Raw genomic sequence first — 27,015 nt, forward strand, 5'->3', positions numbered from 1 at the left:
AAACACTGTTCCTATGTAGTGACGTTTTTTAAGCCGTTCGTTCCGTTCACACACCCATGTTTTAAAAATCTAGTAAAAATCAAATATTTTCCTCAAATTTTCGATATTCAATCAATATTAAATAAACTTACTTGTTAAATATATTAGCGGAAATATATTTTTTTAGGTGTTCTACCCCCCCCCCATATTTCATGGTCCGAAAGCTAAGCAAAATAAATGTGGCTTGATAAACATTTTTTTTAAAGCTGAAAAGATCAAATAATTAAAAAATAGTAATTTTTATATGTATATAAAATCCTGTTATTTATTTCACTTACCTCAAAGTTGTAAATATTATGTCCAATTTGGACATAAATTCAATATTATGTTTAAAAAAAACGCACAAAAAAACAGCACTTTCTGAACAATTTTTTTCTCGGTAATAATTGTTCGAATTACAAAAAAAAAAAAAAAAATAATTCTAAAAAATATTTTAAAAAAGCTTTAAATGGTATAAAATTCAAATATTACACGATATGACGTTTAAATGGATTTTTTTAATAACAGGTTTCCAATAAAAAAAAGAATATAACACTATTGAGATAATAAAAATTGTAAATCCAAAATCGACTTTAAAAAAATTCGTTTTGATTTTATTATTTAAATTGATAGAGGGTGGTCCTTATGTTTGGCGCTTTTTTTTTTTCAAAAATGTACGGAGGCTTGTTAAGAACATTATTTTTAAATACATGTGTCAAAGAATACGTTAAAATTAATTTTATTTTATTAACTCTAGTCTGTGTAGTTCGTTAATAAAAATGTATTTGTTTTACAAAAGGTAAGTTTTGTATTATTTTTTATCCATAGCAAAAAAAAAAAAAAAAACTTACTCCATTAATAATTATAACGCGAACGCTTATCCATAGAAATTAACACTAACACACAAAATTATGACGTCACTATTAAAATGTGTACTACTAACGTTTTACACATCGCCGTGGAGGTACCTAGTGTTTACATATTTCGACCCCCCCCCTTCTAAAAAAGACAACAAACTGAAAAAAGGTTTGTGTTTTTACTTATTTTAAAGTTTTGTTAAGTTTGAAACACAAATAGTGCCTAGTCAACTTAGAACAACAAGGGCGTATGTTTCTTCAGAGTTTTAATGCATTGTAATGCTTTTATTGGGATAGCACAGGTAGGTGTATCAGAAATTTGGAGGAATTTTTGACGCCCCTAATATAAAACTGTGAATAAAATATAAAAAACTCGTAATTTCTCTTTTTAAAGTGGGTTGTTTATTTTCTGTATGGAATATACTTCCAAAAGAAACTATTAAAGTTGTTTAAAAAAAATAGAAATATTACTTTTTAAAAAAAAACTGTGTTTACAAAATGCCGGCGTGCCTTCATGCAACCATTTTTTTTACATAATAAAATCAATAGAATTTTACGAGTTAAATATTTTTCAATTTTTAAACTTTAAAAATCTATCAAAATTTTTATATTGATTCAATTTTTATGATATTTTCAGGGTCAATGTGAAATTTTATGCTCTTTCCAATAAACCAAATATATTTTCACAGACGGTTACGTTTCCAATCCGTTTCCCTGACCAGCAAGAGCACCACACATCACTTTTAGATCTGTTTCTGACCAGTTTCTGATGATTGTATTACGAACACCCACAGCCCACTTGGGAATACTGATTATGTAGTGATAATAGTTAAAATCACCCTAAACTCTAGAGCCAAAATGGAAGATCCATTGCTCAAAACGAGATATTATAAAAAGGCTGACTGGGAAGCCATCAGGGATCTCATTAGAGACGCCCCATGGCGAAATATCTTCACTTCCTGCTGAACAGTGCGCAAATGAGATCACTGAATGGTTCAAAATAGCAATTGAAGCACATGTCCCCACATGGAAATTTTATAGCAAGCCCCACTCTCCCCAATGGTTTACTTCCACATGTGCAGCTGCCATCGCGCAAAAGCAGCATGCGTACCACAAATTTAGCCAACATAAATCCAGTTCAAACAGAGAGAAGTATATAGAAGCCAGAAGTAACTGTAAGAAAGAAATAGTGACAGCTAAGAGAGAATTTACTGAAACCACCAAAACTCATTGGAGCTCAGAAATTAGGAACTCGTGACTTCTGGAAAATCTATGACAGTGTAGTAAATAATGGGCAATCAACAATTCCCCCACTATCCAACAATCATGAAGTTGTTTGCTCAGCAACCGAGAAGGCTAACATGCTTGCCAGTCGGTTTGCCTCCAACTCCACACTAGACCCTGCTAACCATCCTCTCCCAGACTTTCCTTTGCAGACAGATGCCACACTTGACGATCTGAAAATCACCCTTTCTCAGGTGCATGCCATTATAAAAAATCTTGACACTGCAAAAGCATGTGGACCTGATCTCATCCCAGCTATGCTATTAAAAAAGTGCTCAGCTGAAGTAGCTCCAATCCTCTCCAAACTTTACAACAAATGCCTTAATGAATCTTGCTTTCCTGCCTGCTGGAAAACTGCTTCTGTGGTACCAGTTTTCAAGAATTCTGGCGAAAGAACTGACCCAGCAAATTACCGCCCCATTAGCCTCCTCCCACTTTTTGCCAAAATATTTGAGTCCATAATTAACCAAGCTCTCTAGTCCATCACCTAACAGATGCTAAACTTCTTACCGACCAACAATATGGATTTAGGCAAGCCCGTTCCACAGCAGACATTCTAACTGTAATCTCTGAGCGTATATACCATTCACTTGACAAAGCCGGGGAGGGTAGAGCAGTAGCTCTAGATATATCTAAGGCTTTTGACAGGGTATGGCACAAAGGTCTTCTCAGGAAAATCAGATCCTACGGTATCACTGGAAGAATACTTAACATAATTAAATCCTTCTTAGATAAGAGAAAAATCCAGGTTGTCCTCGACGGTTGTACAACTAAACAATATGATATAAAGGCGGGAGTGCCTCAAGGGTCTATCCTTGGACCTCTATTATTCCTAATATTCATAAATGACCTCCCTAACAAAATTGTCTGTGAGGTGGGTATATATGCTGATGACACCACGCTTTATAACAGACATGACAGGAAAACAAATGAACACATATCTAAAAAAATGGCAGAAATACTAGAGAATGACCTCCAATCTGTAGTGGAATGGGGACAAAAATGTATGGTCACATTCAATGCTGCCAAGACTAAACTTGTTCCCTTCAATAATTACAAGAAACCTTCTCGTCCACCAATAGCAATGACCAAAGACTCTTTATCTGAAAACACATCTTTTAAACTCCTCAGCCTAACGTTCACAGGAAACCCGAGTTGGAGCAATTACATTGAGAGCATTGCCAGGACTGCTGCGAAAAAGGTAGGTTCTCTCTACGGTGCTAGAAAGCTACTGACCTCTGAAAGTATCCTGTACCTCTATATGTATGGAGTATTGTTGTCATATTTGGGCCGGTGCATCTGCTACTAGTCTCTCACTCCTAGACCAGGTTCAAAAGAGAGTCGCCAACCTAATAGGTCCTGAACTATCATCCAAGCTTCAGCCTCTGTCCCATCGACGCAATGTAGCATCCTTCTGCCTGTTCTACAAGTACTTTAATGGTGTATGTTCCGACGAGCTGCAAGCACTTATACCCCCGACAAACCCGACAAGCAGTACAATCCCACCCCTTCACAGAGATCCCTAGATGTAAGAGAACCTTCTACTCCAGTAGTTTCTTCCCCAGAACCGCTAGACTTTGGAACTCCCTGTCAGGTTCCTGCTTCCCCAACTGTACTGACTTGCAGAAGTTCAAGTGTAACATGAACCGACATCTTGCTGCCCAAATCCCCACCTAGTACCCCTGTAGCCTGTGTCCCTAATAGTAGCCAACTACATCAAAGTGGCAATGTGCCTTGTTTTGGGGTGAAAATGTAATAAATAAAAAAAAAATAAAAATTTTTTTAGAGAAACGATCTTTTTCAAATCCCACCCCCATTTTGAAATGTCTATTAAAATTTTAATAATTAATTTATGTGCCAAAGTTTTATATATCACAAATTGAAGATAAAATATCAATAAAGAAAATATTCTGATTTAAAACAAAAAAAAATAGTTTTTTTGAAATTTACCTGTAAAGTCCAAAGTGTAAAACCTTTTCTTTTTTTTTTTAAATGAAAGCTCATGTTATGCTTATATCGTTAAGTAAATATCAGACGCTGACGGCAAATTTTTCTATTTCATTGAATGTTTTCTTTTTTTTTTTTTTTTTTTTTTTTTACAACCCTCGCTTTAAAAAATCATTTTATTTAAAAAATACATGGAATTTAAAATATAAATATGGATAAATTCTTAACAATGAAGAATGGAACTACCCATTTAATAGTATATTTTTTTAAGTGACTTTTTGGCATGTATATATATACATATATTTATAAGCAAGTCAAAATATGTTGATTTTCTTTATATTAATTTATTTTTTTTTAAAGAAAACCGCTTTAAAAAAACAAATATTGCATAATTTGCTATTATACCAGTTATTTTTAAAAAAATTTGGTCTTTGCTCCTTTAATTGAAAAAAAATTAAGGTTTGAATTACATTTTCCAAGTAGTTATAAGCTTTGAAAAATAGTAAGTTGAATTATTAAAGTTCTGATCATCATTTTTAATGGCCACTTTCTGATACACCTATAGAACAGGTGTCAGATGTAACATGATCTAACTTTTCAGATATTTCAGAACGAGGCTCATCTGCTAAACTTACTTCCTTTACTTACACCAAATAGGCATATGTTACTATAGACAACAAACCGAAGTGGTAAAACAAAGAACATAAAAAGTATATAACAAATAAATTTTACCAAAACCAAGATAAGTTTTTTGTAAATACGTGCAAAATAAAAATGAAAGATAGAGATCATGGGTATAAAAGCTGTCTTTTTTTTTTTTTTTTTTTACATGGGATCATCACTTATCAAGACCTGGAGGCCACTCGAGGATAAGAGTTATTGTCGATTACTTTTTGATTAGTTATAAAATCCTATCTCTCTGATAGGCTTATAAGAGTAGTTGTTGATGGGCAGAAATTGGAAACTCATTGTGTTAACGCTGGTGTCCCTCAGGATTCCATCTTGGTTTCAACCCTGTGCCTGATCTTCATTAATGATCTCCCAAATCACATTCTTAGGTCATTCATAGACATTTATGCAGACGACACCACAATCTATGGCGACACTTCAAAGGCTAGCAATGATAAAGATCTTTCTGATTCTCTTTCTTCTGATTTTGAGAATGTGGTGCAATGGGGAAAAAGGTGGTTGGTTAATTTTAATGCATCGAAAACTAAGCTTCTCTCCTTTCATCATGATCCCCACCAGGCCCCAATTGAAATGAATGGCTCGAGTCCTGGAAAGCTCTGTCTTGACAAGCTTGTGGGGCTGACTTTCACTCCTAATCTGAAATGGAACACGTACATCAAATATGTTGCCAAGATCGCTGGAAAAATGGTTGGATCACTCTGCCATTCCAGTAAGTATCTCACTGCCGATGCAATCTTTCTTAGTCAGGTGCGCCTTACAATGGAGTACTCTTGCCACATCTGGACAGGAGCTGCTCGGCACGCCCTATCCTGCCTTGATAGTTCAAAACCGGCTTCGAAACCTAGTAGGTGATGCCCTTTTTATCTTCCCTGTAGCCTCTTTCCTACAGACCCTGTCTCTTCTCTATCGCTATCTTCATGGTAAGTACTCGTCTGAACTCCAATCTATGGTCCCTCCCCTTGCCAAACTTTCACAAAAAAATACTCGACTAGCTAAAACCACTATATATGATTTTCCCCACTCTCTATCTGTGCCTAAATGTAAATGCGGGTTCCATGAACAAAGCTTCTTTCTCAGAACTGCCTGCCTTTGGAACACTGTTTTGTTGGCATGCTTCCCAGCTGAATACAACATGGTGACCTTCAAGTCTAATGTAAACAAGTTCCTGTTAAATTGTCCTTATAAATAATAAAATTCTACCCAATTTACACTATTAACGATTAAATCACTTCCACCCTACATTCATTAATTCTTATCCTCGAGTGGCTTTCGAGCTTTGAGAAGTGGTGATCCCCAAGTAAAAAAGAAAAAAAAAATATATATATATATAAAAAGTGAACGTGTCTGTGTACATTTCCCTACGCAATAACTTTGTCAATTTTAATTGTACAGACTCGAAATTTGATATACAGGGTACTGAGATTTGGGCCATAAATTTTGCGATTAAGGGGTCAAAGTTCAACGATTTGACCTTTGAGAACTCTACCAAACTCCTCCGACAATTTTGGGTCTGCACACTTGAAATTTTAAATATAGGTTCCTTGGACATGGATCTAACTTAATAACTTGATTTGAGCCCAAAACAATAAATTTAAAGGGGTCAAAGTTAAAAAAAAAAATTGACCTCTGCGGTCTCTTCCAAATTACTCAGACAATTTCTGATCTAAATGTTTGAAATTTTACATAAAGGATATTCAGAGATAGGGCAAGCTTTTTCATCAGTTTGGGTCGAAAATCTTTAGTTACCAATATATAAATGTATGTCTGTTTGCATGTCTGCCTTAAACTTTCAATAGAGGCGACGGATTTTACCAAGATCAGTATCGTTTTAAAGTTTGACCTTTCATACGACAAATATCAAAAAATTGGCTAAAAACATTAATATCTTCCCTTTCAACTAGGCCCTTTTCTACAGGGGGTAGGGGTCACTTTTTTCGCCGATATTTTTGAAAGTTATCCTCTCCTTTAAGATTGTCTAGCCTTAATTTAAAAAAATGTCATTCCGGTTTATCGGTGGTCGTAACAGCATAAACGTTAGGTTTTACCCCGTTATTTTCCTTCTTTGCGGTACAGGTTCGAGCCTGGCTTCCTACTACCACTTTTTTTTTTTTTTTTTTTTTTTTTTTTGCTCAACATAAACATCCAAACACCCGGGCAACGCCGGGCTGAAATGCTAGTATATCTGAAAGTGTCTGTCTGTCTGTGTGTGTACATTTCCCTACGCAATAACTCTGTCAATTTTAAGCCTACAGACTCGAAATTTGATATAGAGGGTACTGAGATTTGGGAAAATCGATGTGATTGGTTTTTGGACAGAAATTTTGCGATTAAGGGGTCAAAGTTCAACGATTTGACTTTTGAGAACTCTACCAAACTCCTCCGACAATTTTGGGTTTAAACATTTGAGATGTTAGATATAGGTTCCTTGGACATGGATCTAACTTAATAACTTGATTTGAGCTCTAAACAATAAATTTTAAGGGGTCATAATAGGGGTCAAAGTTAAAAAATTAACCTTTTTTTTTTTTGCTCAGCATACACCTCAAAACACCCGGGCAACGCTGGGCACCCATGCTAGTTAATCTCTAAATGAAAAAAATGTATTTTTATACTTGAAAAAGTTATGATAATATCAAGGAAATCCGAAATTTGAAATTTAAATAAATTGTAAAAATCCATTGAAAGATAAATATTAGTTTTCTGGAACTAATTCAAAGCCTAGTGGGGAATATCCTTTTCTCTTCCCTGCAACCTCTTTCCCACAGAAGAGATGTTGCGAGCCTGTCTCTGCTTTATTGGTATTTTCATGGCAAGTACTTGTCTGAGTTCCAATCTATGGTCCTTCCTTGCCAAACTTTCACGAAGAACACTTGTCTAGCTGAAACCACTATCAATAATTTTCCCCGCTCTTTATCTGTGTCTAAATCTAAATGTGGATTCCATGAACAAAGCTTCTTTCTTAGAACTGCACACCTGTGGAACTCTGTTCCGTTTGCCTGCTTTCCAGCTGACTATAATTTGATTGTCTTCAAGTCCAATGTAAACAAGTTCTTGATGAGCCGTCCTCTTAAGTACTCCAATTTAACAAAATTTCCACTACTAACGATTACTATGATATTGTCCCATTGACTACTGTACACTTATTAACTCTTATCCTCGAGTGGCCTTCAAGACTTTATCAGTGGTGACTCCTTTATAAAAAAATTAAATTTCAGTTTTAAGATACTGAATTTAAAAAAAGACCTTTTTTTTTTGCATAACTATCCTCCAACAGCAAGAGTTTAGTAACAAAACCGGTTTTTGCACAGAATTTCTATGGAAGCTCAAAATGACAAAAAGACAGTTTTATTTTTTTTTTTAATTTATAGAGAAACATTATACTTTAATTTCTGAATTTTTTGAAGATTATAAAAATTCATTTAAGTACCCCTATTTTATTATAATAAAAAGGAAATGTTTATTTAATTAGAAATATTAAAATAAACTTTTTTTGTAAAATGTCTAGTGTCAATTTTATTGTATTCATTTACTTTTTTACATAACTAGCATTTCAGCCCAGCGTTGCCCGGGTGTTTGGAGGTGTATGTTGAGAAAAAAAAAAAAAAAAAAAAAAAGCGGCCAATTTTTTTAACTTTGACCCCTATTATTTATTGTTTTGGACTCAAATCAAGTTATTTAGCTAGATCCATGCTCAAGAAACCGATATCTAAAATTTCAAGTGTTTAGACCCAAAATTGTCGGAGGAGTTTGTTAGAGTTCTCAAAGGTCAAATTGTTGAACTTTGACTCCTTCCCAGCCAAATTTCTGTCCGAAAACGGATTACAAAGATTTTCCCAAATCTCAGTACCCTGTATATCAAATTTCGAATCTGTAGACTGAAAATTGATAGTTATTGCGTAGGAAAATGTACACACACACAGACACGTTCACTTTTATAGATAAACTAGCATTTCAGCCCGCCGTTGCCCGGGTGTTTGTAAGTGTGTTGAGCAAAAAAAAAAAGTATTAGTAGAAAGGAAGCCTCGAATCCGTACCGCAAAGGAGGAAAAGAACGGGGGAAAAAATGTGATGTCTTTTACGACCACTGCCAAACCGGAAGTGACATAGGTTTTATTTAAGGCTAGACAATCGGAAGGAGAGGATGACTTTCGAAAATATCGGTGAAAAAAGCGACCCCCCCCCTGTAGAAAAGTGCCCAGTTGTAGGTGAAGATATTAATGTTTTTTGCCAAGGTCGAATTGTCTGTATTTTTGAAAGGTCGAATTGTCTGTATTTTTGAAATGAGGTGTTTTCATTGATTGAGATTGTCGGACTGACTTCCTCATCTTGTTTGTTAATGTCACAACGTTTCGGCCGTTTTGCACTCCGGCCTTCATCAGGTGTTTTGTATCGAACTGGGGAACTGTTTGTTAGGAGTCTCAAACTCAACCCTTTATTATTATTATTACGGGGGTACCGTGTTCGAACTCAGCTAGGCTCTGGGACATAGTTGCTGATTCTCTGTTTTGAATGTTACTTTTTCACTGCCTTCGTTCAGGATTGAACTCAGCACCTTTGGGTAACTGTAAACTTTGATACAACATCTAGGACCACTCGGCCATATGTCACTTGGACAATTCTTAGTTGGTTTTTGTTAATCTTAAACCTGTTGTTATTCAAGGTTTTCTCTCTATCAGAGGTGTCCAAATTGCATTCAGCTCTATGCTTGGTTTGCTCAGTAGGTTGCTATGTCCGAGCATGTGAGCTGTTTTAAGTTTTCTCACTTTCCAGTGGGTTTCTCTGTTTATTATTTTTACTTCATCCCATAGGGGGCGATGGTTCCCCATCCAGACATGGTTGGCTATACCCGATTTTTCCGTCTCCCCTTTAGTTACTGCTTTTCGGTGTTCTTCCACCCTTACTTTAAGGGGGCGGCATGTTTCACCCTTGTAAATCTTTCTGAAACTAGTATATGCAGTTTTTGGTCATGTTCTCCTCCATGCGGAGCTTCACTCGTACCAGGTGTCGTCTGAGTGTTGACTCGCTCTTGAATACCGTCCTGATGTTGTAGGGGGCACATATTCTCTGAATCTTTTCGGAGATGCCTCGTATGTATGGTAGGCAGACCGCTGGTGGTTTTTGGGTTTCATTCTTCTCTCTTATACTATTAACACGTCTGGTGGATAGTATGCTATCGGGGTAGTTGTTACGACGGAGGGTATTCTTCAACCTGACCATTTCTTGGTGGTATGTAATGGTGTTGCTACTTATTGTCTCTGCTCGATGTTGTAAGCAGCGTGCGATTCCATGTTTGATACTGTATGGGCGATGGGAGTTGAAGTTAAGGTATTGTCCGGTGAAGGTAGGCTTGCGATATACGGATGTCTTAAACCCATGCTCTGTGCGTGATATGAGTATGTCAAGTAAGGCCAGTTGGTTATCTTTTTCTTTCTCCATTGTGAACCGTATCAATGGTTTTATTGAGTTCACATGGTCTAGGAGAGCCTGGATGTCTTCCTGATGGGGCCAGAGTATGAAGGTGTCATCAACGTATCTTAGCCACATGGTGGGCTTTACAATACCGATCTAGTAAAAATCGTCGCCTCTGTCGAAAGTTTTAAGCAGATATGCAAACACACATGCATACATTTACATATTGGTAACTAAAATTTTCAACCCAAACCAATTAAAAAGCTTGCCCTAACTCTAAATACCCTTTATGTAAAATTTCAAATGTTTAGACCAGAAATTGTCTGAATAATTTGGTAGAAACCGAAGTGACCCCTTAACATTTATTGTTTTGGGCTCAAATCAAGTAATTAAGTTAGATCCATGTCCAAGGAACCTATATCCAAAATTTCAAGTGTTTAGGCCTAAAATTGGCGGAGAAGTTTGGTAGAGTTCTAAGAGGTCAAATCGTTGAACTTTGACCCCTTAACAACCAAATTTCTGGCTGAAAACCGATTAAAGATTTTCCCAGTACCCTGTATATCAAATTTCGAGTCTGTATACTGAAAATTGACAGTTATTGTGTAGGGAAATCTACACACACACACACACACACACGTTCACTTTTATAGATATATAGACTAGCATTTCAGCCCAGCGTTGCCCGGGTGTTTGGAGGTGTATGTTGAGCAAAAAAAAAGTGGTCAATTTTTTTAACTTTGACCCCTATTTTGACCCCTTAACATTTTTTGTTTGGGGCTCAAATCAAGTTATTTAGTTAAATCCATGTCCAAGGAACCTATATCCAAAATTTCAAGTATTTAGACCCAAAATTGTCAGAGTTTGGTAGAGTTCTCAAAGGTCAAATCGTTGAACTTTGACTCCTTACCAGCGAAATTTCTGGCCGAAAACGGATTACAAAGATTTTCCCAAATCTCAATACCCTGTATATCAAATTTCGAGTCTGTAGACTTAAAATTGACAGTTATTGCGTTGGGAAATGTACACAGACATGCACAGATACAGACATGTTCACTTTTATAGATATATAGATAACTCGATTTATTAAATTTGTCATAACAATAATTATAAAGTACCTTTTTAAATGTGAATGTCAATTAAAATCACTGATTACACTGACAATTTATTCATTAAAAAATAATAATCTAAAACAATTTATTAATTAATAGCATTTCAGCACGGCATTGCCCAGGTGTTTGGAGGTGTATGTTGTACAAAAAAAAAAGTGTTAGTAGGAAAGCAGGGTCGGATCCATACCGCGAAGGAGGAAAAGGATGGGGGAGAAAAAACGTGATGTCTTTGCTGTTACGACCATCACCAAACCGGAAATGATGTAGGTTTAAATTAAGGCTAGACAAACGAAAAGAGGGGATGACTTTCGACAATATTGGCAAAAAAAAAAAAAAAAACACCCCTCCCTATAGAAAAGTGCCCAATTGAAGATAAAGAAATTAATGTTTTTAGCCAATTTTTCGATATTTGTCATCTGAAAGGTCGAGCTTAAAAACGATACTGATCTTGTGAAAATCGGTCACCTGTCAAAAGTTTTAGGCAGACCTGCAAACATACATACATTTATATATTGGTAGCTCAAATTTTCGACCCAAACCAATTAAAAAGCTTGCCCTAACTCTGAATACCGTTTATGTAAAATTTTCAAATGTTTAGATCAGAAATTGTCTGAGTAATTTGGTAGACCACAGCAGTCAATTTTTTTAAACTTTGCCGTCTATTATGCCCCCCCCTTAACATTTATTGTTTTGGATTCAAATCAAGTTATTAAGTTAGATCCATGTCCAAGGAACCTATATCCAAAATTTGAAGTGTTTAGTCCCAAAATTGGCGGAGGAGTTTGGTAGAGTTCTCAAAGATCAAATCGTTGAACTTTGACCCTTTAACAGCCAAATTTCTGGCCAAAACGGTTTACAAAGATTTTCCCGAATCCCAGTACCCTATATATCTAGTTTCGAGTCTGTAGTAGACTGAAAATTGACAAAGTATTGCATACAGAAATGTGTACACACACAGGCACGTTCAGTTTTATAGATATACTAGCATTTCAGCCCGCCGTTGCCCGGGTGTTTGTAGGTGTATGCTGAGCAAAAAAAAAAAAAAAAGGGTTAATTTTTTTAACTCTGACCCTTATTATGACCCCTTAAAATTTAATTTTGGGGCTCAAATCAAGTTATTAAGTTAGATCCATGTCCAAGGAACCTATATCTAAAATTTCAAGTGTGTAGACCCAAAATTGTCGGAGTTCTCAAAGGTCAAATCGTTGAACTCCGACTCTTTAACAGTAAAATTTCTGGCCGAAAACCAATCACATCGTTTTCCCAAATCTCAGTACCCTGTATATCAAATTTCGGGTCTGTAGAATTAAAATTGACAAAGTTATTGCGTAGGGAAATGTACACACAGACAGATATACAGACACGTTCACTTTTATAGATATATAGATAGATAGGTAGATAGATTAAACAAAAATATATACGTATACATAAATATATATGGAAACAATTTTATGTTTACTGTAAGCTGTTTATGCAAATATTATGCAAATATAAATCATGTAGAATATCTGCATGAATATAATTACACGTAATAGTTAACTCTAGATGATCATCCCATAAGAAAACCAAAAAAACTAATAGGGAATTAATTAAAATGAATGTTTAAAAGAATATGCAAATTCGCTAGATCTTTTGCTAGTGAATGCAATCCCACAACCCATATTTTTTTTTTTTTTTTTTTTTTTTTTTACATAGGCATCTCCACATTATCAAGGCCAAGAGGCCACTCAAGGATAAGAGTTAAAGAGTGTACAGTAGAAATTGGACAATATAGTAATCATTAGTAATGAAAATTTGGTAATTTGGTAAATTTGATAACTTATATGGAACAGCTCATCAAGAACTTATTTACGTTAGACTTGAAGAAAACCATATTGTAGTCAGCCGGAAAGCAGGAAAACGGAAGACAATTCCACAGGTGTGCAGTTCTAACAAAGAAGCTTTGTTCATGGAATCTATGTTTAGGTTTAGGCACAGATAAAGAGTTGGGGGAATTATTGATAGTGTTTTCAGTTAGACAAGTGTTTCTTGTGAAAGTTTGGTGGGGGGGGAGGAATAGTGGACCATAAACTGAAGCTCAGTCGTCAGCTAGACGAGTGTTTCTTGTGAAAGTTAGGCGAGGGGGGACCATAGGCTGAAGCTCAGTCGAACACTTTCCATGAAAATAACGATACATCAGAGACAAACTCGCAACATCTCTTCTGTGGGATAGAGGTTGCAGGGAAGAGAAAAGGACATCGCCTACGAGGCTATGAAGTCTATTTTGAACTCTATTAAGGCAGGACAAGTCCTTTCTAGCTGCTCCTGCCCAGATGTGGCAACAGTATTCCATCCTTGCACGTACCTGGCTCTTATATAGATAGAGAATTGCATCAGCAGTGAGATATCTACCGGATCGATAGAAAGATCCCACCATTTTTCCAGCGGCCTTGGCAACAGATTTGATGTATGTGTTCCATTTAAGATCAGGAGTAATGGTCAAGCCCAGAAGCTTGTCAAAACTTGAGGCCTGCTGAAGATGAGAGCCATTCATTTCAATTGATGCCAGATGTGGATCAGAATGTTGATGATGTAAAGAGAGAAGCTTGGTTTTAGATGCATTAAAAGTAACCAGCCACTCCTTTCCCCATTGTACAACGTGCTCAAGATCAGAGGAGAGAGAATTGGAGAGAACTTGGTCGTTTACTGTCTTAGATGTGCTACCATAAATGGTAGTGTCATCAGCATAAATGTCTACAAATGATGTAAGGATGTGATTTGGAAGATCATTAATGTAGATCAGGAAAAGAGTTGGGCCCAGGATGGACCCCTGAGGGACACCAGCATTAGCATATATAACAAAATTGTATTTTCTTTTTAAATAAATAGAAAAGAGGGTTTTTATATAAATATCAATGCACACAAAAGAAAAACAAATTCATAGGAGTATAGCTAGATGGATAGATTAAATAGAAAACAGTGATTGGGATGAAAATTGTGGGTTTTTTTTGTTTTTTTTTACATTGTTGCCCACCCATATTTCTCCAAATTAATCGTTAGTGGAAATTATCCCATTTTTAAAATTACTTTTTAGTGACCTGTGTCCTCAATTTAATTATTATTTTTTTTTTTTGTTCAAGATTAAAAAAAATTCTTATGTTGTTTGTATGTCCATGTGTACAAAGGAAATGTATAACATTTAAAAATTTTCAGAAACTGTTATCAGATGAAATATTGCAATTATATAATTTTTTTTCTTATGACAATATTGAATTACAATGATAATGTCGTTAGTTTGAAAAATTAATTTTTCAAAATATTGATTTGATTAAGGACTTCAGGGGCTTTCTTTTTGTAATGTTCCTGAAATATGAAACTTTTTATTTATTTATTTATTTTTTTTATTGCTAACATCTATGATGCTTTAATTTCATAAACACAAAAATAAATTCATGTGTTTTTTTTTGTTTTTTTTTGTACTTAAAACTATAATACTATAACATTAGTAAAGTTTTTTTGTTTGCACAAAATAAGTAAATGAAAATACTGGTAGTAATCCACTCAATAAACATCACCGTAACATTTATTGGGTGGATTTCTATCAGCATTGTTTTTTATTTTCGAGTTTTAAGCATTTCTCTGGATTATCCCGGTAGGTAGAAGAGTAATTTGTTGCTTTTAGTAAAACTTATTTGTTGTATATTTACTGTTGAACTTTTTGTTCTGTAAAAGATGTTCACTTTTTTTTTTTTTTTTAAGCAAAGAATAACAGAAATGATGATCGTAACATCCTTTTATCTCACAAGGCAATGGCTTTCTGCATCTGATGCACTGCAGCATCTGCTGTGACTATACAGTCGAAACTGGAGTTGCCTGTCCAGATGCAGGCCAGAGCGGGTGATAAGACCTAGGTTTGACTAGTTTCCAGGGTCCCCCTCTTGGCATAGCAGACAAAATCCAACAGAAAAGCAAGACAATACAATTGGAGCCAGCAAAGCTGCCGGAAAGGTGTTGTAGTACTTCACCATGTGACTATTGGAACTTTAAACCAGATTTTTATCAGTGTTTATTCCCTTAACCTTTGTTTTTCCCAAGGCAGTGGAGCTATTTCCTCATAGCTGAGAAATGTTTCTTTTTTGTTTTTTCTTTCAATCAGCAATCCAAGATGTTAAAATGCTGACGGCCAATTGAATATGATTGAAACAAACATTTGTTTTTACTTATAGTTCAATTTTTTTTTTTTTTTTTTTTTTTTTTAATTTTTAAATAAAATAACAAAATAGGTTGTTAGAAAGATTAATAAAAATTGAATAAGTATACATATTTTTTCTTTTTTTATAGTTGGTTTATTCCGATTATTGGACATATGGGCATTGCAACTTCATCAGGTGTCATTCGGGATTTTGCAGGACCCTATTATGTATCGGTAAGTACAAGTGTTATGTTAGAAAATATATGGCATTCTCATTTTTAGTTTAAAAATGAGAACATTGAATCTACTGTAAAGAAAAAAAAATAAAATTCTTCCTTTAGGGTTCCATTATCAAAGTGCGACAAAAGGATCTCACTTTAGTAAAATGTGCAATTCAGGGATCAAGACCTATGCTGTGTTAACGACTTGCATTCTGGCAGGTTTTTCTGCACCCATGTCGTGTTTAAAATACCCACATAACTTTGGTGCTGATGCAACTTTGTTGGAGACTTGGGTCAGTCCAGTCAGCATCCTAAAAGGCAATAAAAACTCATCATGAACAATAACAAATATTCATTAGAACACCTTTGTGTAAAAATAATATAAACAAAACAAAACTTTGTTTCTCTTGTTTGGGGAAAAGAGACAAATGGAGACAAACTGGTACTAATTCTAGGTTCAGGAACTTCAGAGTTTTCATTGTACTTTTGTTCCTTAGAGAAGATTGATTTAAAAATATTTTTTTTTGTTTCTTGCCTCTGATCAGTTCTTGTCTCTCATTCTATTGAACTCCTAAAAAGTTTTTTTTTTTTGTTTTTACTTGAGGTGACTCTATTCTGATTGGCTAACCAAACCACAAATCATTTTGAGTTTTCTTACTATTTTAAATTTACCCACCTAGCTAAAATACATTTGTTTTTTTTTTAATTTTTGAGATGAGGATTAATAATTTGTATCATTTGAACTGCTGTTCTCATCTTTAGTGTTATTATTACAATGTTTCGGCCAATATCTCTAACCTTCTTCAGGTGTATTGTCAAATTTGATCATCTTTTTACCAAACTCTGGAATCTGCACAAAATTTCAAATGAAAATCTTTATTTAATCTTATTTGGGAATAACATGCTCTCGTTTCGTTAGCCATGAGTAGGCAGAAGTAAATAATTTGCAATTGTATTTCTAATATTTCCTGCACTGAGAATTGAACCATCAATGTTCAGAAAAGTTTCACTTAGAACTGAATTTTTACCTAGTACTTTATCTGTTATGCCACAGGTCCTTGTGGATTTCTACTTGATTGTGGCTGACAGAATGAGAACATGTTATCCCTGTGGATTAAATAATTTGAAAATCTTTGCAGATTTTCAAGTTAGACAGAAAGATTCTCGAGTTCAAAGAATGATTTCAGAGTTCGACATAATACATCTTAAGAAGGTCAAAGGCTACATCGTCAAAACATTGTGATAATGATGCTCCAGATGAGTACACCAGTCTTTATTTTATTTATTTATTTTTTTTTTACATAGGAGTCACCAATTATTAAGGCCCAGAGGCCACTCGAGGATAAGGGTTATTAAGTGTACAGTAGTCAATGGGATAATATTGTAGTAATCGTTAGTAGTGGAAATTTGGTAAATTGGATTACTTAAGAGGACGGTTCATCAAGAATTTGTTTATGTTGGACTTGAAAACAACCAAATTGTAGTCAGCCGGAAAACAGGCAAACGGAATAGTTCCACGGGCATGCAGTTCTAAGAAAGAAGCTTAGTTTATGGAATTATGTTTTTTGTTTAGGCACAGATAAAGACAAGAACAATGTAAAGAAATACTTTTGTATCAAAATTGCCAAAATTTTAACATTTATCTAATATGAATGTAAAATTTTAACATTTATGAATGTAAAATTTTAACATTTATGAATGTAAAATTTTAACATTTATCTAATATGAATGTAAAATTTTAACATTTATGAATGTAAAATTTTAACATTTATGAATGTAAAATTTTAACATTTATCTAATATGAATGTAAAATTTTAACATTTATCTAATATGAATGTAAAATTTTAACATTTATCTAATATGAATGTAAAATTTTAACATTTATCTATATGAATGTAAAATTTTAACATTTATCTAATTTGAATGTAAAATTTTAACATTTCTGTAATATGAATGTAAAATTTTAACATTTATCTAATATGAATGTAAAATTTTAACATTTATCTAATATGAATGTAAAATTTTAACATTTATCTAATATGAATGTAAAATTTTAACATTTATCTAATATGAATGTAAAATTTTAACATTTATCTAATATGTAAAATTTTAACATTTATCTAATATGAATGTAAAATTTTAACATTTATCTAATATGAATGTAAAATTTTAACATTTATCTAATATGAATGTAAAATTTTAACATTTATCTAATATGAATGTAAAATTTTAACATTTATCTAATATGAATGTAAAATTTTAACATTTATCTAATATGAATGTAAAATTTTAACATTTATCTAATATGAATGTAAAATTTTAACATTTATCTAATATGAATGTAAAATTTTAACATTTCTGTAATATGAATGTAAAATTTTAACATTTATCTAATATGAATGTAAAATTTTAACATTTCTGTAATATGAATGTAAAATTTTAACATTTCTGTAATATGAATGTAAAATTTTAACATTTCTGTAATATGAATGTAAAATTTTAACATTTCTGTAATATGAATGTAAAATTTTAACATTTCTGTAATATGAATGTAAAATTTTAACATTTCTGTAATATGAATGTAAAATTTTAACATTTCTGTAATATGAATGTAAAATTTTAACATTTCTGTAATATGAATGTAAAATTTTAACATTTCTGTAATATGAATGTAAAATTTTAACATTTCTGTAATATGAATGTAAAATTTTAACATTTCTGTAATATGAATGTAAAATTTTAACATTTCTGTAATATGAATGTAAAATTTTAACATTTCTGTAATATGAATGTAAAATTTTAACATTTCTGTAATATGAATGTAAAATTTTAACATTTATCTAATATGAATGTAAAATTTTAACATTTATCTAATATGAATGTAAAATTTTAACATTTATCTAATATGAATGTAAAATTTTAACATTTCTCTAATATGAATGTAAAATTTTAACATTTCTCTAATATGAATGTAAAATTTTAACATTTCTCTAATATGAATGTAAAATTTTAACATTTCTCTAATATGAATGTAAAATTTTAACATTTATCTAATATGAATGTAAAATTTTAACATTTATCTAATATGAATGTAAAATTTTATTCTTTAACCGGTGTTTCAATCAGCAAACTTTACAAAGCGATAACTAGTCAACTCATGTGTATATGTATTCTGATGTGTTGAGCAGATTCAATCACATAATTTCAAAAGAAAGAATATTTAGTTTGAAGGGTGAAGAGAAAAGATCAGTGGAAAATAACAGAAATATGTATAACTTGTGTGTCAGCGAGCTTAATATAGTGAAAGAAAAGGTAAGACGAATGACAATGTGTAAGCTGTCTGCTTCTTTCTCTTTTTTCAACGTCACCAGGCCAAAAGAGAGGGGGATGGAATAGTTGGCAAGGTGTAGCATTAGCTTGTATCAGCTGCTTTCTTGGTTTCCATCATGGCAAACATTATTATAGAATTGTATATATCATTACTTTTTTCTTTTTTTTTACTGCTCACTCCTCATGTTTCATCTCCTAATATAGTTAAAAGCTGAAATATTAGAAAATTCTCCTAATTAGTGCCTTATACATATGGTTTTAATTTAATTAAAATCGGAGATATATATTTGAAGTAGAGCTGATGGTACATAGTTTAGTATAGATTCAGGAACACTTCCATTGTCTTCTCCAGGAAACTAAAATTTTATAAAAATAGGATATATTTGTCTTAAAGTGGTTATGCTCTCATTAGTTCACTTAAGCGTGCATTTAAAAATTCCGGAACACTTTGTGATAAGTTTTACATAAGAATATATTTTTAGATTTTATGTAAATTCTCTAACCTTTCTTTCTATGAGAAACACAACAAACCGCGTGCATGCATAAACAGACACTTAATTTTATATATATATATATATATATATATATATATATATATATACACACACACACACCCTTTTTTTTTTTTTTTTTTTTAGATAATTACTCTAGATGGTTTAACAAAACTAGAAAATATCAATGTTTAAATTATATAATAGCAATATGAAAAGGATTTTTATTGCATACTTTTCAATGTTTTCTACAAATCCATTACATGTGCCTGTGAATTTAATATCCCTTTGACACTTCCTCTTTCAGGAGAAGCCAGTTCAACCCGCCTTGGGTAAATGCCATACAACAATACAAATCCATCTATTATTATGCAAAAGTTGTTGCAATATTTTTTATATAAAAAGGAGGGTATGATCACGAAAAATTGGAAGATTCTACTTATAGACACTGACGATAGGAACTGACCAATCAAATGGAGCCATGCTCTGCTAGCAAACAGAAGCCAGAATTGCTCCATAAAAAATATTGAATCTTTTAGCATTCGAGCACATAATTTTTTGTGTCAACGCAAGAAAGATGTTTTGCTCTTTGCCTGCAAAATTTTAAAGTCTGAGACTGTTCTATAGAAGAGCTATACACTGAAAACTCTTATGAAATTAAACCTGACTTTCAATTCAAGAATCAATGTTTGTTTGCAAGTTTTTTTTCCTATATATTTTACTTGTATAAAATATGGTTTTTTGGATTGAGTTATGTTTTAAATTGTTTTTAATTGCTTTGTAATGAACTCATCAAATACCCATTACTTACCATTTCTGTCCTTTCCACCTCCTCCTCCTCCCACTGTAACATGTTTGACCTCCTACTCTTATGTTATACACTGTCTATGACTCTACCTTCTGTCACTCTCTCTCTCTGTGTTTAATAACAGTGAAAGGTAATCAATTTCCATCCCTTACCGCTTCTTTTGACTTTCTTTCTCTATTGATGTAGAGAAACAAAAGAAAAACAAATACTATAATTTAACCTATAGTTGGAAAAAGATGGAGATATAGTGAGCAGAAAGCGATATATTTTGGATTTGTCTTTTTATTTAAAAAAGAAACATTAACTGTCTTTGCAAATACACTTTTTCCTGATTCAAACAATCTAACTAGAGTTCAATGGATGATCCAACGGGTCACAGTTTTTGGTTCCCCCAACTTCATTCCTGTTCGTTTGTTCACACTTTTCTCAAGAGCCACACATTAGATTTTTAAAAAATTTTGCACAAACATTAGTCATGGTGAAAGTAAATTTTTGCCAGAACGGATTTTCCGGAATAACTCTGGTTGCACCCCTAGGGGCCATTATAGGGGTAAAATTGACTCAAAATCATTTGTCTGTTCATTTGTTCGCACTTTTCTCAATAGCCACACTTTAGATTTTTTAAAAATTTTGCACAAACATTAGTCACGGTGAAATAATTTTTCACTTGTGGAGGAGGATTCCACATGCTCAGCTTGTTTTAGTGTAAATATAAAATCCAATCATTTTTTTTTTTTTTTTTTTACATAAACTATAGCTTTTAATTGATGCCTCTATATATCGCTGGAAACACATCGTTTCCCTCACTGGATATGTTGATATATTTATCTACCCAACATATGTCGGGTTTTAATTGTCATGTTTTGTAACTATTAACAATGCTTTTTGTTCTAATAAAATCATTCGATTTGTCATTCGATTCCTCATTCGATTTGTGCCTTTGCTATAAAAAGGCCATCATACACAGACTTCATAGTTGAATGATTTACAAATTTATTGTTAGTTGAATATCGTCAACCAATTATCGCTTTGCAATTAATTTACTTGATGAAAATTAAATGCAAATGTTTTATAAAGAAAAGTTAAATTCATTTCTAGGACGAATGACACAAAAATATAATTCTTTGTAATAATAAAATGGTGTCATCACAAATTGTGTTTGTTATGCCTCTTCGCAAAATCATTGTTGTTAGTGGCATAATTGTCATAGTTTTTGTTAAATTATCTTTTATTTTGTTGTAGCTGGGACGGGGCATCCTACCAGATTCCAAACATTCACCTGGTATCTTAGACATTCGAACCAAGAGATCTTTTTAAGAGTCTAACTGTTCCTAAAGAGCAATTGTTTGTATCTGTTGCAATATTTTTAATTCATAATGGGGTATGATCTCACAGTCGGGCGATTCTATTTATAAATGATGCTGCTAGGAACTGACGAATCCAATTAATTCACGTTCTGCTACCAACCAATCAGAAACCAGAATTACTCCATAAATATTAAACCTTTTCTGTAGCAATTTCGCATGTTTTTTCCGTCTCGACACGGTAAGAATATTTTGCTCTGTGGAACTGTCTACTGCAAACCAGTCACCTCTCAAGACTTGTTTAGAACAACGGACCATCGGAAACTGTTCTGAAACTAAACCTCTAGAAGTGTAAGCCATATTATGCGCCCAGCGTGCGCCTTTATTTCGATGGATCTGAACCAAAATTCGAATTGTGGCAAGTTAAATTTCTAGGATATCTACGAATCCAAAAGCTACACAAAGTACTTCAAACACAACCTGAAAACAGAAACGACCCCAACTTCATTGAAAAGAACGCAACTGTCTTTGCGGAATTAATACAGTGTTTAGATGACCGAAGTCTATCACTGGTAATGAGAGAAGCCCTGGACGATGGCTGCAAAGCATTGAACATATTGAGCGAGCATTATTTATCGAAAGGAAAACCCAAAATTATTTCTTTATACACTGAACTGACCCCTTTAAAACGAATGGAAGCCGAAACTATTACTGATTATATTATAAGAGCCAAAATAACTGCAAATTCTTTAAAAATGTCTGGTGAAGTTATAAGTGACAGTCTGTTAATTTCCATGGTCATTAAGGGATTACCGAGTGATTTCAAGCCATTTACTACCGTGATAACCCATAAAGAAAAACCCATGACTTTTAGCCAATTCAAGGTAGCACTCAGAAGTTACAAAGAAACTGAAAAAATGATTACAGAAAAAAACGAATCTACAAATATCATGAAATTTAAAAATACACACATAAAAATACCAAAATTAAATTATACCCATGCCAGGAATAAAAACTGCAACTTTGCCAAAAACAATTTTTCTCCTAAGAAAAGTACAAAAATTATTTGCTATAATTGTGGACGACCTAATCAAGAGTTTCCAATGTAGATACAGGACTCAAAATGGCGACTCCATTAAAAATGTGGAGAGCTCTGTTAGCGAACACATTTTTATTTTCGTGTACGTTTGATGCTTCAACAAACAATAATAATTTTCTTGTCGATTGTGGGGCCACGGCACATGTGATTACAAAGGAATCTGATTTTATCAATTTTGACCCCAACTTTAAGCCACAAAATCATTTTGTAGAACTAGTTGACGGAGGTCGAGTAAATGATATTGTTTTGAAAAGAGGCGATGCTAAAATCTCGCTAAAGAACAATAAAGGTGAACTATGTTTCTGTGTTCTAGAAAATGTTCTTCTAATCCCAAAATTTAAACAAAATATATTTTCTATACGAGCTGCCACAAAACAAGGTGCAAATATAAACTTTAGCCCTAATAAATCAAAACTAGTATACCTGAATGGAACTATATTCGACATTAAAGAAAATGGAAGACTATATTGTTTAAATAGTGTAGTCCCATTGAAAACCGCCTGCCATGATCTATAGACATGGCATAAAATTCTTAGACACTGCAATATTCCTGATATCAAAAAGTTGCCGACTGTAGTTGATGGAATGCAAATACAAACATCAAAAACCTTCAACTGCGACGTCTGTACGCAAGGGAAAATGACAAACTATCAAAACAAGATAGCAGACAAAAAGGCCAAAAAAATCCTATCAATGGTGCATTGTGACTTGAATGGTCCCATGGAACCGATGGCCAGAGAACATAGATATGTGTTGAATTTCGTAGATGACCATTCAGGTTTAATAATGGTTTACTTTTTAAAGAACAAATCTGATACCCTGCTAGCAACTAAAAAATATCTAGCCAACATGGCTCCCTACGGTGAAGTCAAGTGTATTCACTCTGACAACGGTACGGAATTTACCAATAAAGACTTTGAACTTTTACTAATTAACCATCATATCAGGCATGAAAAATCAGCTCCTAGATCGCCACACCAAAATGGGACTGCTGAAAGAGCGTGGCAGACACTTTTTGAAATGGCAAGATGCCTACTCATTGAATCAAAACTCCCCAAAAACCTCTGGACGTACGCACTTATGGCGGCAGCCTATATACGCAACAGATGTTTTAACAAAACACTATCTAAAACTCCATATGAATCTTTCTGTGGTAAAAAAACAAATTTAAGCAGAATGCATATATTTGGTTCAACTTGCTTCGCATATATAGATAAAGAGTAAATTGAATATTAAAGCCGACAGAGATATATTTCTTGGATACGATAAAAACAGTCCAGCCAATTTAGTATTTTTTTCAGAGAAAAATAAAATAAAAAGAATCCGATGTGTAAAATTCATAGACACGTTTAATTTTATAGACGAAAACCAGTCATATGAAGATGAAATTATATTCCCTCAAATAATTAAAACAAACGAAGACAATAAAAATGACGGAGACAAGAGTATCCATGATGATGATGATAAAGGCGAAAGATATCCCAAAAGAAATAGAAGGCAACCCGATTTTTTGTGGTCGACAATATAAAAGATTATCAAATCGACTATTGCTATTCAATGGAAAATGCGCCAAAAAACTTTAACGAAGCAATTAATTCAGAACATTGTAATGAATGGAAAATTGCCATGAAAAAAGAAATAGATTCCTTAACCGAAAATGATACCTATACGGTAGTGCCTCTCCCAAAAGATAAACATGTTATTTCTACAAGATGGGTTTTTACAAAAAAAGACCACAGCATCAGGCGCAGAACAGTACAAAGCTAGAGTTGTTGCTAAAGGGTACTCTCAGATTTATGGTATAGAATATTTTTCTGTTTTCATCGACCACAAACCTAATGACAATCAGAATTTTACTGCAAATTGCATCGCAATATGACCTAAACATCCATCAAATGCATGTAAAAAAATGCTTATTTGAATGCCCCAATAGACTGAAATTTATATTACCCCTCCAGAGGGATTTATAATGAAAAATAAAAATAGCGTGTGGTGACTTAACAAGTCATTATGTGGTCTAAAGCAGAGTGCTCAGTGTTGGAACACAGTATTCCATGATTATATTATTAAACAACAATTTAAACAATGCGCTGTAGACCCCTGTTTATATACTCAACACAAAGATGATAAACTACTGATTTTGGTTTTGTGGGTCGATGATATTTTAATCGCATCAAATTGTGACATAATGTTAACCGATGTTAAGAGCAATAAAGTAAAAGATTCAAAATGACCGATCTTGGCAAAATATCCTGGTTTTTTTGGGTAGAAGTTACTCAAAGCAAAGGACTTGTTACAATGAATCATCGAGATACATCGACAAAATACTATTAAAATTTGAAATGGGAGAGTGCAAGAAACACTCTACACCGGTTGAAAATGATATTAATAAAAATATACACACAGAATCTGAAATAATAAATGATAAGCAATACCGTGAAATTATAGGTAGTCTTGTATACTTAATGACTGCAACCAGACTCGACATATGCTATACAGTAACAAAACTGTCACAAAACTTATCACGACCGACAATGAAGGATTTAAATAGAGCTAAACAAGTCCTGCGTTATTTAAAAGGAACTAAAGAACAGAAGTTAGTATTTAGAAAATCAAGAAATCCCCTAAAATTAGAAGGGTTTTCGGATTCAGATTGGGGAAACGACGAAGATCGAAAAAGTATATCTGGACATTGTTTCAGGTTCAGAAAATGGGCCTATTATTTCATGGAAATCTAAATAGCAACTCTCTACGTGTGAAGCAGAATTTATCGTGATCACACACACGACCCAGGAAGCACTCTACCTTAAAAATATCCTAAAGACTATTTTAGAGCCAGAATTAACTAAAAGCCCTGTTGTAATTGTGATAATCAAGCCAGTATAGTCTTCGCACAGAACATGATAATCAACCAAAGATCTAAGCATATAGATATAAAATACCATTTCATAAAAAACGAGGTGAAAAAGGAATCCATTATTTTGAATTACATATCATCAGAACAAAATATCGCTGATGTATTCACGAAACCCGCAACAAGAATAAAGCGTTTTTTCTCAAAACTTGTTGGGGATTCTACTGAATATTTTCTTTTTTTTTCTTTTTTTTTTTTTTTTTTTTTTTTTTTCACCATCCTGTATATATATATAAATTTCTATATATCAAAAAAAAAAAAAAAATTAGTCCTGGACAAGATGTTAAACTGTATCCATTTTATTTGTATTAACACTTTAACCTACTAATGTGTAACTAATACTTTTGCTGAAATAAAACAAAAAAAAAATTTTTTTTAAAAAGTCACTTTTTAAAAACCTCTTTGTAATTTTTCTTTTCGACAAAATACTTTTTGCATGCTTATTTTAAGGTGCGCAGAAATAACAAATGACTTTTATTTAGTTTTTGTGCACGTTAGTTTTTTATTTTTCAAAAATGTCCCTTTTTTTTTTTTTTTTGGCATTGCTTTAATTAACAAAAAAAAACAAACAAAACAAAAAACTCTTTAAACGGGTACATATTGCATGTATGTTTATTTATGTATATTTATTTATATGTATGCGTTTTTTCTTTTTTTTTTTTTTTTTTTTAACAAAACTGCATAATCAAATGTAAGAAATGGCTTCTTTTTTCACATACCCACCCCTTTTTAAGGTTAAAATACCTTCCATTTCTTTTATTTCTCTTCTCTGTACACATATCTGTTTTGACATTTGAACACAATTAAAAATGGCGTCTTTTTACATGCTAAAATTTTAAGATCCAAATGATTTCTAATTTTTGTTATGCATAATTCAATATAAAAATATATATTTATTTTTGAGCAGAACAAACACAAGGGACTTCCCCATTATAAAAATAGGGGGATGTTGCAATATTTTTAATTCATAATGGGGTATGATCCCACACAGTCGGACGATTCTATTTATAAACGATGCTGCTAAGAACTGACGAATAGAATTAATTCACGTTCTGCTACCAACCAATCAGAAACCAGAATTGCTTCATAAATATTAAACCTTTTTTGTAGCAATTTCGCATGTTTCTTCCGTCTCGATACGGTAAGAATATTTTGTTCTGTGGAACTGTCTACTGCACACCAGTCACCTCTCAAGACTTGTTTATAACAATGAACCATCGGAAACTGTTCTGAAACTAAACATGGCTTATACTTCTAGAGTATCTCTCTTGCACTTGGTTCACTGATGAGTATATTTGTCAGGTAGTTTTTGAAATTCTTTTTCATGAGTCCGGTTGCCCAATAATTACTGGAATGATGAGAA

The 27,015-nt window shown here is 33.1% G+C and overlaps 1 protein-coding gene across 1 annotated transcript in view; it reads left to right on the forward strand.

Moving 5' to 3' along the window:
* Positions 1-27,015, forward strand: part of LOC145300229 (transmembrane protein 222-like) — a 53,981-nt gene that overhangs the window by 4,332 nt on the left and 22,634 nt on the right. The window contains exon 2 of the mRNA XM_080144467.1: positions 15,635-15,719. Within this exon, the coding sequence (XP_080000593.1) occupies positions 15,635-15,719 (85 nt within the window). The remainder of the gene's footprint in view (positions 1-15,634; positions 15,720-27,015) is intronic.

Source organism: Euprymna scolopes, chromosome 2, assembly GCF_053919585.1.
Source record: "Euprymna scolopes isolate OS-2025 chromosome 2, ASM5391958v1, whole genome shotgun sequence".
NCBI classification, from domain to species: domain Eukaryota; kingdom Metazoa; phylum Mollusca; class Cephalopoda; order Sepiida; family Sepiolidae; genus Euprymna; species Euprymna scolopes.